The sequence below is a fragment of the Chenopodium album genome, chromosome 10 (genome assembly GCF_948465745.1).
Source record: "Chenopodium album chromosome 10, dcCheAlbu1.1, whole genome shotgun sequence".
Taxonomy (NCBI): domain Eukaryota; kingdom Viridiplantae; phylum Streptophyta; class Magnoliopsida; order Caryophyllales; family Amaranthaceae; genus Chenopodium; species Chenopodium album.
This window is the reverse complement of record NC_137843.1, coordinates 1,519,082-1,533,140: the sequence shown is the minus strand read 5'-3', so window position 1 is coordinate 1,533,140 and position 14,059 is coordinate 1,519,082. Positions and strand designations below refer to the sequence as shown.

Below are 14,059 nucleotides of genomic sequence, written 5' to 3'. Positions count from 1 at the left end.
CAACTTAATCCAAAGATACTGATTCTTTTGGACAGTGACCATGAAATTATAATTGGGAAATTTAAATTAGAAAATGACATTTAAAATTTGATCTCTTACTCCACTTCATTTTGACCAATTAGTCTAGTATGTTCTTATTCTATATATCGTTCATTCTTAGTGTTGCTTGATTTGAGAATGATCATTATGTTACTTGTTTGTTGCTTGTGAGTCAGCCATTTTCATTTTCAAAAGTCTAGCTAAAGGTACAATACTATTTTTTGGTTGACAATTTGAAAATTCGATTACACGTATGAGGGGTTAAGCTTTAGCTAGCCTCATGACCCATTAGCATGTACTTAGGGTAAGAAATTAAAGGATTAATAGAATTTATAACAATATGAATAAATCATTGGTAAGAAAGAAGAGTAAGGATATTACGGTTGAGGTTCTTTTAATTAAATTGTGTGACCATCAATGTACAATATACGAGTATTTATTAAGATGCATGCCAAGGGGGCAAGGTGATATGACACAATTGTTGACTGAGAATCGTAGGATGAATACGGGATAAATTTCGTTGTTGAATTCATTCTTCCTTAAGATCACCTGTTGTAGATCTAGCCGATCCAACTTCTTCAGTATTTGAAACATTAATTGATGCTCCATAAACCTTTCCCTTTTTATTACAATGCAAGTATGAGGAGTTGAGGACATATTATTGAATGTATGTACTATATAGTCATCGATCTTGAGCAAGACCTATACATATGTTAGGAATGGAGGTGAGATAAGGCACGCTGACAAATTTCTTAAAATCAATTTTTAATAGAAGTAGCTCATTTGGTATATAATCAAACGGTCTTTACTTTATCTTTTAGCATTAACAAACATACTCACACTTGTATCTAACACTATAAATAACAGTGATACGGTGTATAGAAGTAAGGATATAAGCATTTATTAGTTAAAACATTGAAGAAACTTTTACAACATAATGTTTTCTATAGACCCGTATGAATTAAAATTTAAAACTTATTATTTGTTAAGTGGCCAGGTAAATTAAAAAGTAAAATCATTTTCACTTTCACTAATAATCATTCTAGGCTTTAATGTATGGTTCGTTCTTTTCCCTCGTTAAATCACACTCTCACATCTCATCAAATTAAAAACCATTAAACTTGATACTTTACGGAGGTGACTAATCGACAACTTTTGGTAATTAACGTTGAATCCTTCATTAGTCATCCACGTATTAAGGGGACAAATAATTTGATATAGCTCTATACAAACCACTTATAGTATGTATGTTACTGGTCTACTCGTAGTCAATTATTTGAGGTACGTCATGTTCAGATCAGCATTTGCCAATTCAATAACAACTTTAAATAAATTTGTTCTTTTAGTGATGTCTCAATTGAAATTTAAGGTATCCAAACCTTAAAGGAAGAAGTGATATTTTTTTTTTTTTTTTAATTTTTCATAAAGCGTATACGTGCTTTGAATGTCTTCATTCACGACTTTGTGTTTTATAATTTTTGCTCGAAAAAATTAATACTTCATACTCCTTACATTAGATGAATACGGAGTATCATTGAGTACATAGTTCAATTTATTAACTACAAAAAATTTCATTTCATTCAAAAAAAAAATGAATTGTATTTCATGGCTGAAAATTTATAATATCTATTACGTGAAATTTGAGTGGAAATTTTGTCAAAAGACTAAATTCCTGATTAATCCTTCAGACGTGGAAAACAGTAGGCGAGCAAGTTAGGCACGCATAGTTTTGTCCGCTTTACACTAAACAATAGGAGTACTTGAAGTTTTATTTGATACTGCAATTGAGTAACCAATTTGACGACAAAAGCTACGATAGCTAACTGCTAATGGCTAGATACAATTCATTTTTGTAAGGTTTTTTTCATAGTTAAACATTATTGATGAACCTTGAAGTAGACAAACATATCAGTGACCCAATTTTACGTAAGATATGTTTTGGCATATTTTCACACCTTGAAAACTTTAATTTTAGATTACTAATGTTACATACGAATATATAAGATGATCATTTTCCTCCAATATTTTTTTGATTCATATGAGCCACAAGGGCGGGTACAACGGGGGGCGGGGGAAATTCCAGCATATGCTGGGGCAAGGATCGATCCCGTAACCTCAAGGTTACGAGATGGGAGTGCTACCATCAAGTCAACTCCACATCCTTATATATATATATATATATATATATATATATATATATATATAAGATGATCATTATTGTCATATTATGATTCGTACTATGTAACATTGCAAACATTTAAAAAAATTGGATTATATTGTACATCCGCTATAAAATTACCTTAAAATGATTAAAAATTACCCTTTAATGAATGAAAGTCACCCAGTATATATAAGTTACCCTGATATAAATAAAAGTTATTTATGCTTTATTGATAAAAGTTACTCAAAAAAGTGCAAAAATTACCCTAAATTCAATAAAAGTTATCCCGATGTACAGTAATATTAATGTATATCGGATGTATACAAAAAATTTTGATGTAATGTTCATTTTCACATACTAATCACATCAATTCAGACATGTATGTGTTCAAAATTTCAAATAAAAGTATTGAAAACCAACTAAAAAGACAAATGAGACGAATAAAAGAAATGAAGGAAGTAATTTAGCAATGAAAGTATGGAGTATTAATTTCTCATTTAGGTGTTAGTTATTATGATATTAAACAAATGGAAGAATGATAGGGCTTTAAAACACGTCAAAGGGCACCAAAAATTCCAGGTCATAGTATAGTACATAGTCCTGGATACCCATTCAGCAACAAGAAAAAGTAAGCAATCCTTTGATTAACAAGATTATAAAATATATGAGATCAAATTAAATTTGGATAAGTCTCCACTTTTCTTATCTAAAAAGCAATGAGGGATATCGTACTATTGTACTAATCAGTTGAAAGCCTTGAACAATTGTTGGTAGTACTCCGTAATTGCTTAGCTTAGTGTTTAATTTCTTTGGACAACCATCAATTTGCTTGTCATTATCTTCTTTCTTCTCTTGTTGATTTATCTTTATATTATCTATTCATTGTATGGTCATACCTAAGAAAATTTTGCCATGTTTTTTTATTTATAGTGTACAAAAAGATATAACTATCCAAGAAGTTTGGTTTGATTTTTCAAAACATTAAATTTCATGTTATAAGATGATAAATACGAAGTACTTCAATCAAGTGTATGAATGGAAAATTCTATTGTAAAAATAAAATAGGAATATTTGAAATGAAGGTAGGTTTTTCTAGTGAAGAACATTTTCTTTAAGGGGATAACTCTTTAGTACAAGTATATCGTTAAAAAAAATTCATTACACCAATTTGCGCGTGATTTTATCATGATATATATAGGGTAATGATATATGTAATCCTTAGGGCTATGTATAATAAGCTAAAAAGAGAAATATTAATAATAAATTAACATTAATTACACTGATTTGTACGTAATTTTATCATGAATTTCCAACTTAATTTCATTTAATATTTTTAATGCTTATATATAACCCTAAACACTACATATATTATTACCCTACGATTTACCTTTCTGGCTTTCTCATTCATTACTACGTCGATATAGATGTATATTTTTTATGTTACATAATAGTATAAGTTTGTTTACTCATGATTAATTAGTATTTTAGTTGATGATCATAAATGTTCAAGAAAGCAAAACAAAGAATAGAGGAAGGAACATCGGAGGGAATCTAAAGAGAAGCACATGGTGGGGCCCGGCGGTGGGGGGAAGTAACATTGAGTTGCGTCATCCACCACCACAGTTGACAGTACAACCTCTCTTTGCCTTTGCCTTTGCTTTTCTTCAAAAGGTCTTTTATTTATTGCTTCATCCCAAAATCATAATCTTAATCAAAACTTTCTGCTTGCGTGTCAATTTCTAATTGGCATTTTTCAAGTTGCATTATACGGAGTACTTCTTCACTTACTCCTAAAAACTCGGTCGTGGTACTACAATTTACCACCACTCTCTAACTCCCTAGTACGGACTACGGAGTACTATTCTTTTTAGGTTTTTCGTTTTACTATAATTGTCTTTATAAAAAAAACGTAATTTTTAATTGGATAAAGTTAGCGAGAAAACTTGATGGAACTAAAATAATGTATGTGAGAATATTATGGTTCTCTTATGTTTTTTGTAGTATAGGGCAAACTCCATGAAAAGGGAGAAAATAAAAAGAGATACGATACATACAATAATTCTGATTAGTCTTTACCTCTACAATGTTTAATAGGTAGTACTAGTTTGTACCATACTTACATTCATTTCTCCTCCATTCATTTAGTGTCTTAGGACACCTTTTGTCTAGTTTTAATATATATTGTCACAATCTTACGGTCTTACCTATTTTCTATAATTCTACTAGTCTACTACTTCATAACTCATATGTTGATACCTTTATTTTAACAAGAGGAATTTGAACCCATGATATATTATATGCAGGTTCTCAATTATAACCGTTAAATTAAGACCTCATCATTCATCAATGCATATTATTATATAAAACAAAGTATGTTGTTACAAAAAAAATTATAAATAATAGTTCTAATTTAGTCCGTATTTTACTATTTCTTAATTGGCAATGACATGAAAGAAGGGTTATCATTATTTAACATATTTTTATTTGGTGCAAAAAAAAAAAAAAAAGGGATAATGGAAGGACAAGATCTGAGCCCAGGAGTTGGGAAATTTTGTCGTAGGTGTCTAAATTCAACGATAGAGAACGGTGGTGAAATCCGCGTCACATTCTCATTATATAATTCTGATTTTCTACAATTGTTAATCATATAAGATAAAATAAAAAAAATAAAAGAAAGCAAAAAATGGGCCATTGCTCATGTAACCTCCAATAAATATAGTAGAGCCACTAGTACTACTTATATAAGTTGATTTGTTAATAAGAATATAACTTGGTCATCCTTTTGGGCCCCTCATTAAATAAGTTGTTGTTCTTATGCAATTGGCTCATTCATAGTCCCCTCACTAATTCGAAGATTCTTATTTTTAATTTCTTTATGAATTTTAATCTTTATTATTAATTTTATTATTATTGGCTTTTATTTTAATAATAAAGTTTTTTTTGGCAACCTTTGCACTAAACATTGAGCCTTCTGCCTCCTTAACCAGTTAACCTAAGCCTCCTGTCTCCTTAACCTTAATAGTTAAGCCCATTGGTTTCCTTCATCTTAAGTTAAGAATAATTGAACAAGGGGCTGGATTCAGACATTGATTTTATAATATTAATTAGTACCAAGTATTACGTAATCCGTAATTAATTTGGTTGTTTAAACATACCGGCCACTTGATTAGTTGATTTAATTTGATTAATCAGTGCAAAACTACATTCATTATTGATTTAATAATACACATTAATAATCTATTAATTGGTACGAAGTACGTACTTCGTACTTAAATAGTTTCTTTTATTGAACGTACAAGTATATTTTTAACAAGTGCAAAAACTACGATGAAATGTAATAATGACGTCCATTATGAATTTCTAAACCAGATTCGTTAGTTTGTTAAAAAAATAATTGTTTAAATGATATAAACTTGAATGGTCATTGGGTGGTTGTGATTATTATGAATCCTGTACCAATATTACAAATACATGTGATAATCATGAATTGAATCATGAGACATTTGTCAAATACTATGTATTTATGAGTTGATTATTGGGTCAAAATGTAGTTTTCTTTTATCTTTAGGTAGCTCTTTTTGATGTCCCTTTATAAAACTTATCTTATTTGAATTTATGAATTATATTAATATTTATCGAAACTTATTTTCATATTAAAAAAAAAAAAGGAGTAGAAATAAGATGAACTAAACATAACTTTAATTCACCAATATTTGTACGATAAAATTGATTATTAAATAATTGTAATTTATCTATGGTCTTATTACTTACAAGTACGTACTTCATGTATTCATGTCATTTCATTCAAAATAAGTTGAATAAAACATATCCTAGGGGTCTTATTACTTACAAGTACGTACTTCATGTATTTATGTCATTTCATTCAAAATAAGTTGAATAAAACGTATCATAGGGTGTTGATTTGTTGAAAATTGAAATCGATATAATTTAAGTAGAAGAGAGAAGGCACTAGTGCAGTGGGCTCAATGCATGATATTTGTTTTCTCAATCAGTGGACAATTGAGGGCCGAGCGTATATATGTTCGACGTAGTATTGTCAATTTGTCACTGTTAGAGTTATATGGATGTTCATTATTCCAGCTACTTTGTCCTTTGGAGTTACATATATATATTCAATAATAATTCGGACCATTATTTTGATAAATATATTGATTGTAAAATTAGACAAAGAAATCAAAATAACAGGCTAGATTAATGTACCCCGCCAAAAGATGGTGACAGACAACATCCCCCAAATGCAAGGAATTGGCTTTAAAAAGCAACTTGTAATTTGTGGTCCAAAATTACAAAGATCTAACTGAAATTGATGTAAGCTCTAAGAATATCTCTAAGCTACACCAAATGACAAGTTTTTTATGGTCCCTAATTTATTACCCAAGGATTACATGGGACATAGGAATCATAGTCTTATAAACATAACAGGAGAGCTGAAAACAATTTCTACAATTTTGGATCACAAGTCACATGCATTTAGTAGGCCGGTGGCGTGGCAACAGAAAACTAGGAACAACCTCTTATATAGTTGTGTGTATGACACATACTAACATTATGAAGTACTACGTATATCATATGTGTGGTTATCATCTTATAATAAATGACGAGACCCATACAATGTTTGTATAGCTTATAACTTGTAAGGCCTTGACTCCTATAGAATTTCTACCACTAAACATACATTATTAACAATATACGTAGGGCGGGAGGGTATTCCTTTTTCTATTTGCATTTCTATAACTTCTAATACACATATTTGAACATCAATGAATCTAATTTTTGACTAATTAAATTAATTAGTCTTTATAAATATGTAATGACTCAAAACTGTATTTTAAAAATACATATTGAATATATCATAACAAAATTTGTACATGCTTTAGATTACTTTTGTTTTTTTTTTAAAAAAAAACTCCTAGATTTAAAATCCACTTTTACATAATTTAATTTTATTTTTGCATGACTTCATGATTTGGTAGATGCACTTATATTAAAACAATTATTTAAGCATAAAAAAGGTATAATAGGGAGAGATATGGTGATATATATGCAGCAAAAAGAAGGCAGCAAAAGGAGAAGAAGGTGGAAGATAATGCGCTGACGAAATTAAATTCTGGTTTGGGCCCACTGCAAATGCGGCGAGACGCTGCATTATCGCAGGGGAAAATAGCGCAAAAGATAACTTATTTATGTGTTATTTTTTTTTAAAAAAATATTAATTAGGCATGGGTGTTGGACTTATTTGTTATTCTAAAGGACTAATAATATCTATTTGGACACTTAAATAACAATTTGACAAATAGATCTGACGTGTTATGCTGGCCCACCAATCCCCAAAATGGAGGAAAGGAACCCAAAGTAGACTACTTGTACCATTATAACTTTTTAGCCCTTTTAAGTGTTTTTTCTTAATTGAATATATAGATGGCTTTAAGTACCTAACTAACCCATATAAATTCTTAGCATCACTCCTAAGTTTCATATTATTTATTTATTTATCTTTTTCTGTTTTTCAATAGTTAAATTTGACTGTAAATTTTTTTTGTTGGACTCTGAAGAATAGTTACAGAGTACATGCTTATACATATCATGAATTATAAGGTATAGCAATCGGTTTTACCTTGTGCATATTACAATTAAATTACAACGCATCTAACAATGGATGTCTTTGGGTTACAATTGCAACGACACCTGATATACTAAGCATGTTATACCTCTCATAGTTTTAAAGGCTTAAAGGTGGGCACAAACTGAATTGTGTAGGCTCACATGATATGTCAACATGTTTTATGCTTAAGTAGGCTGTGCTTGGAGATTCAAGAAATAACTGTGTGTTGTATTTGACTTATGCAAACTAAGAATAAGCCAATACGTGAGCTCATGATAGGTTTATGTAGAAACCATAGCCTACCGATGTTCCATATCAAACTTATAATAAGCTCGTACGAAATGAGACTATTTTTATATCGTACCTAACTGGCCTCGACCAATCTCTACTTGTATAATTGTAGATTTGTGGGTGGGGTAAAAAAGATGATAACAAAATAAGCAGTTGAGGGAAGGGTTAGTATATGGTTATCATGGAGACAGCCAAAATCAACGCTGACATGGACCGTACAATTGGAAGCAAGTGGGAGTGTTGGATAAAGAGTTGATCATTAAGTGACTTGTACCATACCAAATACACTTTGATGCTTTAAAGTGTAAAGAATTGGTAGGTCCCTTACCTCCAAAATTACACTATTACCCCTTCCCCATTAATACGACTCTTTCAACCCTTCAAAAGCCGTCTTATGATACATACAAACTCTCTCTCTCTAGAAAATAAAACAAGTTGCGAATTTCTCTCTCTTAGGTCACCCAAGTTAGGCTGTCCGCCGAAAGGCGAGAAGCTTATAATTGAACGTGAGGTAAAGCCAATAGTTTGGAGCTTAGAATTTTTATAAAAAAGAAAAAGGGCTTTTTCTTAAAATGGGTGTATTAAATGCAGCTATAATCTGTGGATAGTCGTCCTTTTGGATAATATTAAAAGGTAGTGGATCGATACGCAACAATCCTGCAACGCTGAGAATGTGATCTTCGAATATTTATCTTCCAAGATTTTCTTTTCTTTCCACGCGCTTTCTTCTTCGTACTACTACTTGGCTCTTAATTTGCTCTCTCCCTAGCTTTGTAGTTTGTAGTACTACCCGTACCCATACCCGTCCAAAACTTGAATTTAACCTCTATCAGATTAAACGAGTTATATCGATTTGTTTATTATAATAAATCGGTTGATTTGGACACACTCGAATACAATTATGTACATAGTACATGTTTTTTTAATAAAAATACGTAGTACGGAATATATATATCGCAATTTCAGTTTTATTACTTGAATGAAATTAATATTGTACGGAGTACTCCATAATAATTTTGTGAGGAGTATCTAGGTAAATGGAGCTTAAGGAACCATACAAAATCATCGTGGAACTTTTTGGTCCAATAACATTAACACGAATGATATTTTTGATAATTGACTTTTTTGTTCCAATATTTGATTTTGACGCTAACACTATGAAATCACATTTTCTTAATGCGTTTCTCATGAGAGTAACTCTATCACTACTCACTAATGTTCTAGTCAAATTCTTAAATTGAGGAGCTTGTGAAATCTATCATTATTGGAGTATATATTTTCAAATTTCAATAAATAACAGTATTTGTTGATGTAATGAAATCCAAAAAGGTTTAGTAAAATGTTTCCCACTAACTAGGGATGGCACCCTTCGTACTTTAGAGATGAGCAAGTCAATGCAATGAACTTATCAACAAGATCAAAGATCAAGGATTGGTTGGAAGCTAAAGAGCAAAACTCACTATTGCTAAAGATTATTTTTATAAACCCATATTCCTTATCAATTAAGCGAAATTTTGATATGCACAAGTCTTATCAAGTGTGGGGAGTAAAATTACACTATTTTTTGTACTTGAATGGTCATTCATTTCAAAACAAAGTCACCTAAAGAGGAGTATTCACGTTTCTTATTATCTTGCCATGGTTAACTAATAAACCATTATTACAAGAGGGTAATGTTGTAACTTTTTAAGGATTATTTTTGACGGACAAATTAAAAGATTTACTAGTAACAGAGTAGAGTGAAGATGAAAAATCTATGAATATATCATATTAAAAAAAAAAAAAAAAAAAGAAAGAAAGAAAAAGTGGTAGGTACAACTTCGATAAATACAAGTAATTCATAAAGTTAATGTTCCAACCTCTCCTAATTGAAAATAAATCACATTTCAAAGGAAGCAATATTTTAGGCTCATAGCTATTTTGTGATAGACTACCAAATTAACAACCAACCTCACCTTTCATAATTAGAAAAATTAATTAAAGATTAAAAATTACTACACCAACAAGAATTAATAAAATAATTGAGTCAAAAATACAATTCTTATTTTTATTCATACGTAAACTTACACGTAGTCATAGTCACAGATCAAAAAAAGTGACGAGCCAATGAGAAACCACCCCAAAAATTAAAAAAAAAAAAATAATAATTAAAAAAGAGGAAGAAAATAGACGCCGCCCAGCATTCATCTTCCTTTCCCCGCATTTTAGGGTGAGAAATCTTTGCCGCCGGTCATTTACAAAAATCTTCCCGGAAAAATCTAATTTCCGAAAATAACCTTCTTATCCCACTCCACTGATTGTTTTTAATCAAACACAAAATTTCCTCAGCAGTCACCACTAAATTAAAGAGGGTAAATTGTAAATAGATCTAAGTTAATAAGTTTACTCCAGAACGCGTCGTTTTATTTAACCGACGAACAAGTTCAAGAGTTTAGGTTGGTAGTAATTATCACTCTCGAAGCTGACAGTAGTAGCCGATTCTTCGGAGTTCAACGACGGCGTTCCCGGCCGTTGTTGCGGCGGCGCGTGGAGAAAAGTCGGCGGTGTAAGGCTTAGATCGAGATGTTTCACGTGATAATCATCTTCTTCTTTACGCCTTTTACTGTTGGTGAACCTAGGAGGTGGTGGAGATGACCGTGATTTCTTAATGTTGTTAACATCTTGGTGCATCATGTTCAATCCACCAATCTGCTTCCGCCACGTGTTGGTGTTAGAATTGGAGGGACACACAACCTCGGAATTGTCATCGGCGTCAACAATTGTCGGGACCGGAGATGGCGGAACTCCGACAAGGAATTCGGAGATTGGTCGGAGTGTTCCGCCACGTAGGACGGTTTCAACGGCGGCTTGACACACGTGCCAGTTTCCTGTCCATAGTAATCCTACGGCGCCACTTACGGGGTTCACGGTTCGGCCGCATGCTTCGTATAACAGAGACTGGAATAGAGCTGAAATTAATTTTTTTTTAAAAAAAAAACAGTTAATAAACATTGGTCGAGAAATATTTTTAGGAAATATATTTAATGCTTATATTAACAAGTCCTTACCAGGGCGTTGAGAGTCAGGGACGTTGGAGATGAAGGACATGAGACCGGCACGGCCAAAGAATTTAGCGACGAAGACAGTGGCGTGACCTTGAGATTCAGGGGTGTCAATCCATTGAAGACAAGGTCTTAAGATGCAAGATTCGCTGCATCCTTTTCGAAGAACTCGGCAACCATTGCAACTCATTTTTGTTTGGTTGTCTTAGGAAAATAATAAATTAACAAGTTAGGTGCATTAACTAGAAAGAAGAAGAAAGAAGGTTGTTATAAAAACTTGGAGAAAAAGAAAGAGAAAGGGGAGAATAATAGGGTGTGAAGGGAGCAGAACAAGGGAGATTTATAGATTTAAGAGAAGAGAAACAAAGTTGAGAGATGGGTTGGGTACTTGGGTTAGGTTAAGTTAACCCAAGGGTTGAGTTAGTTTGGTGGTGGGGTGGTAATGTGGTTTGTGAGTTTTTAACAAGAAAGAAGGGGGCAATTTGTGTTTTATTTTTTTTATTTATTTAATTTAATTTAATAAGTAAAAAAGGATACATAAATAAAAGAAAAAAGAAAAGGGGTCAGATTCCAAAAGACTTGGGGGGAGAGAAGGGCAAACGGCCGCGTTTCTCCGCAAATGGAGAAAGAGAGTCCACCGTTGGATTCCTTCCCACTTCCTCCACCCAAGGAGAATGAACCCCAATCAACTTGCTTTCTTTTTTTTAAAAAAAAAAAAAAAAAAAATTTAAAATATTCAAATTTTATATATTTCTTGTTGGAAGGTTTTATTCATTGCTAACTATTCACGTCTTCCTATACTTTGACATTCCTAAATAAATGCCACTTTCATGATCTATCTAGATCTTCCATTCTTTTTAACAAAAACAGTGTTTGAGTTCAACTATTCACATTTGACTATCCAATCTTTGTACTTTCTTTACAATTTTATTAGGATCAAGGAATCTATTCAAGTAAATTACAATTTTGATATAAAATTTCATTTTAACATTTTCATTGTATGATCACATTTTTCGCATGATGTAGATACTCTATATTTGTTGATGTTACTAAGGTTTACATCAACATCACGTTTCAAATAATACCCCCAATTAATTATAGTTTGAGGTTTTGAGCATGATCCTTGAATAATTATAATTTGTGCTTAATAAATATATTCTCTTTGTTATCATAGAAATTTAGTTTACATATTAAGGTCTACATTTTATTGTTGGTATCTTGAACTTGTTATGGACATAATTACAAGTAGTTAACCCCACACGCCCACATCACACCGATTGATCAATTTTTCTCATGTGCATGACACATCATGAAAGATATGAACTTTCTAATTTCCACAATAGTAATATTAGCTTATTGCTATTAATACTCGATATAAAGTAGTGTTTCTTTTATGTCACAATAATATTACGATTTTTTTTTTTTTTTTACGAGACTAAATCACAAAATTTATCATCTTAAATTCCCTGGATTCTTTAAGCCCTCCTTATCTTTAATATAAATGTACGTGTGATTATTAATTCACATATGTAGGATGGATCATATAACAAAATAAATCAAGTAAGCAAATGTTTTGGAATAGTAAAGGCACAAAATAGGAGGGGAAGGGAGCAATCCACCACTAAAAATACTAGATTATACTCATTTCAAAATCAACAAATTATGTTATTCCATGCTGTTTTATTAAAAAAAATAAAAATCATCCAATCTCTTTGGATGTGAGACATGCAATTTGGTTTGATTAATGATATTCTTGATGGAGCTATTCAATCAGCAAAAGAGGTAAGGCCCACGAATTATTCTTTTAGAAATATAATAATAAAAATATTATTATCCAAGTCACTTCCACATGGGTAGTGAGGTCATTAGCCATGCGGTGCCCATGCTCATACCCAGGCCAGCAAACTCTTTTACTACTGTTATAATTCTTTAATTTTTATTTATTAACAAGAAAAACTGAAATTGCATTTAATTTGTATGATGATGTGTATTTGTGTGGACTCTCAACTTATAAATACATAAAATAAACCATATAGTATATAGTATTAAAACTATAGATTAATAAGCCAAGGTTTAATTGAGGAGATAATGATATGAAGATCGGAAGCCTGGTATTTATGACATTAGGGAAGAACTAGTTGTATTATTATATAAGTGAGGTAGACAATTTTGTAGGATGTTCGAGTTTTTGGCCACCACCGCCTATGATATTGTTTCGGGTTTTCCGCGTCTTGTATTATTTATACAAATACCAAGTATTTCGTATTTCGCTCGTCAAGGTTGATAAACTATTCAAGGTTCTATACATCAGTTTTATCAACTAGATTTTGAATTTTAGTTGGAGTGATTTCACATGTAAGCAAAATAATATGGAACTTGTAAATTTGTAATGTTTCTAGATCCACCCTTTGTCTGATCCCCAAAATATGGCCAAATAGTTAATTAGAAAACTTTGTTTTAGTTATAGTTATTTCGCGTAAAATTACAAGACTAATATAGTTTACGAGAACTTAATATTCAAATGACTTATTTAGAAAATAAGCAAATCGCAAAGGAAGACAAGACTTTATTTTTTAAATTTAAAGAATGAAAATAACTAAACAAATATCCAGAAACAATTTAATAAGGAATTCTAAACAAAACTTATTAAAAGATGAAAATGTACAAAAGTCAATAGTGAATACTACAATAGAAATGCTAGTATCACCCTAACAGATCCCAGTTGCAACTCTAGCAAGTTAACTAGAAATTAGATGGGACTTGATTAGTTACTAATTAAAATTGACATGTAACCAATAACTTTAAAACAAAAGCTAGTCCCAACAATTACCCACTAACACATAGGCTAATCCAACTAACATCATAAACTAACCCCACTGATAGTATTCATCAATTTAATCATGA

At 31.3% G+C, this 14,059-nt stretch overlaps 1 protein-coding gene across 1 annotated transcript; it reads right to left on the bottom strand.

The window, feature by feature from the left end:
• Positions 1 to 10,135: 10,135 nt before the first annotated feature.
• On the bottom strand, positions 10,136 to 11,479 carry LOC145561877 (LOB domain-containing protein 37-like). The gene is made up of 2 exons (XM_081622003.1): positions 11,162 to 11,479; positions 10,136 to 11,062 (listed from the first exon to the last, which is right to left on the bottom strand). Exons 1-2 carry the CDS (start codon positions 11,343 to 11,345, stop codon positions 10,521 to 10,523), a joined length of 726 nt encoding a protein of 241 aa, XP_081478129.1. The 5' UTR covers positions 11,346 to 11,479; the 3' UTR covers positions 10,136 to 10,520.
• Positions 11,480 to 14,059: the final 2,580 nt, after the last annotated feature.

What these genes read in the sequence shown, in the direction of transcription:
- LOC145561877 (XM_081622003.1), bottom strand. Translation starts at nt 11,345, where the DNA reads ATGAGTTGCAATGGTTGCCGAGTTCTTCGAAAAGGATGCAGCGAATCT. An exon ending in CCCTGACTCTCAACGCCCTG is followed by an intron (nt 11,063 to 11,161) that starts GTAAGGACTTGT and finishes AATTAATTTCAG; the next exon opens with CTCTATTCCAGTCTCTGTTA.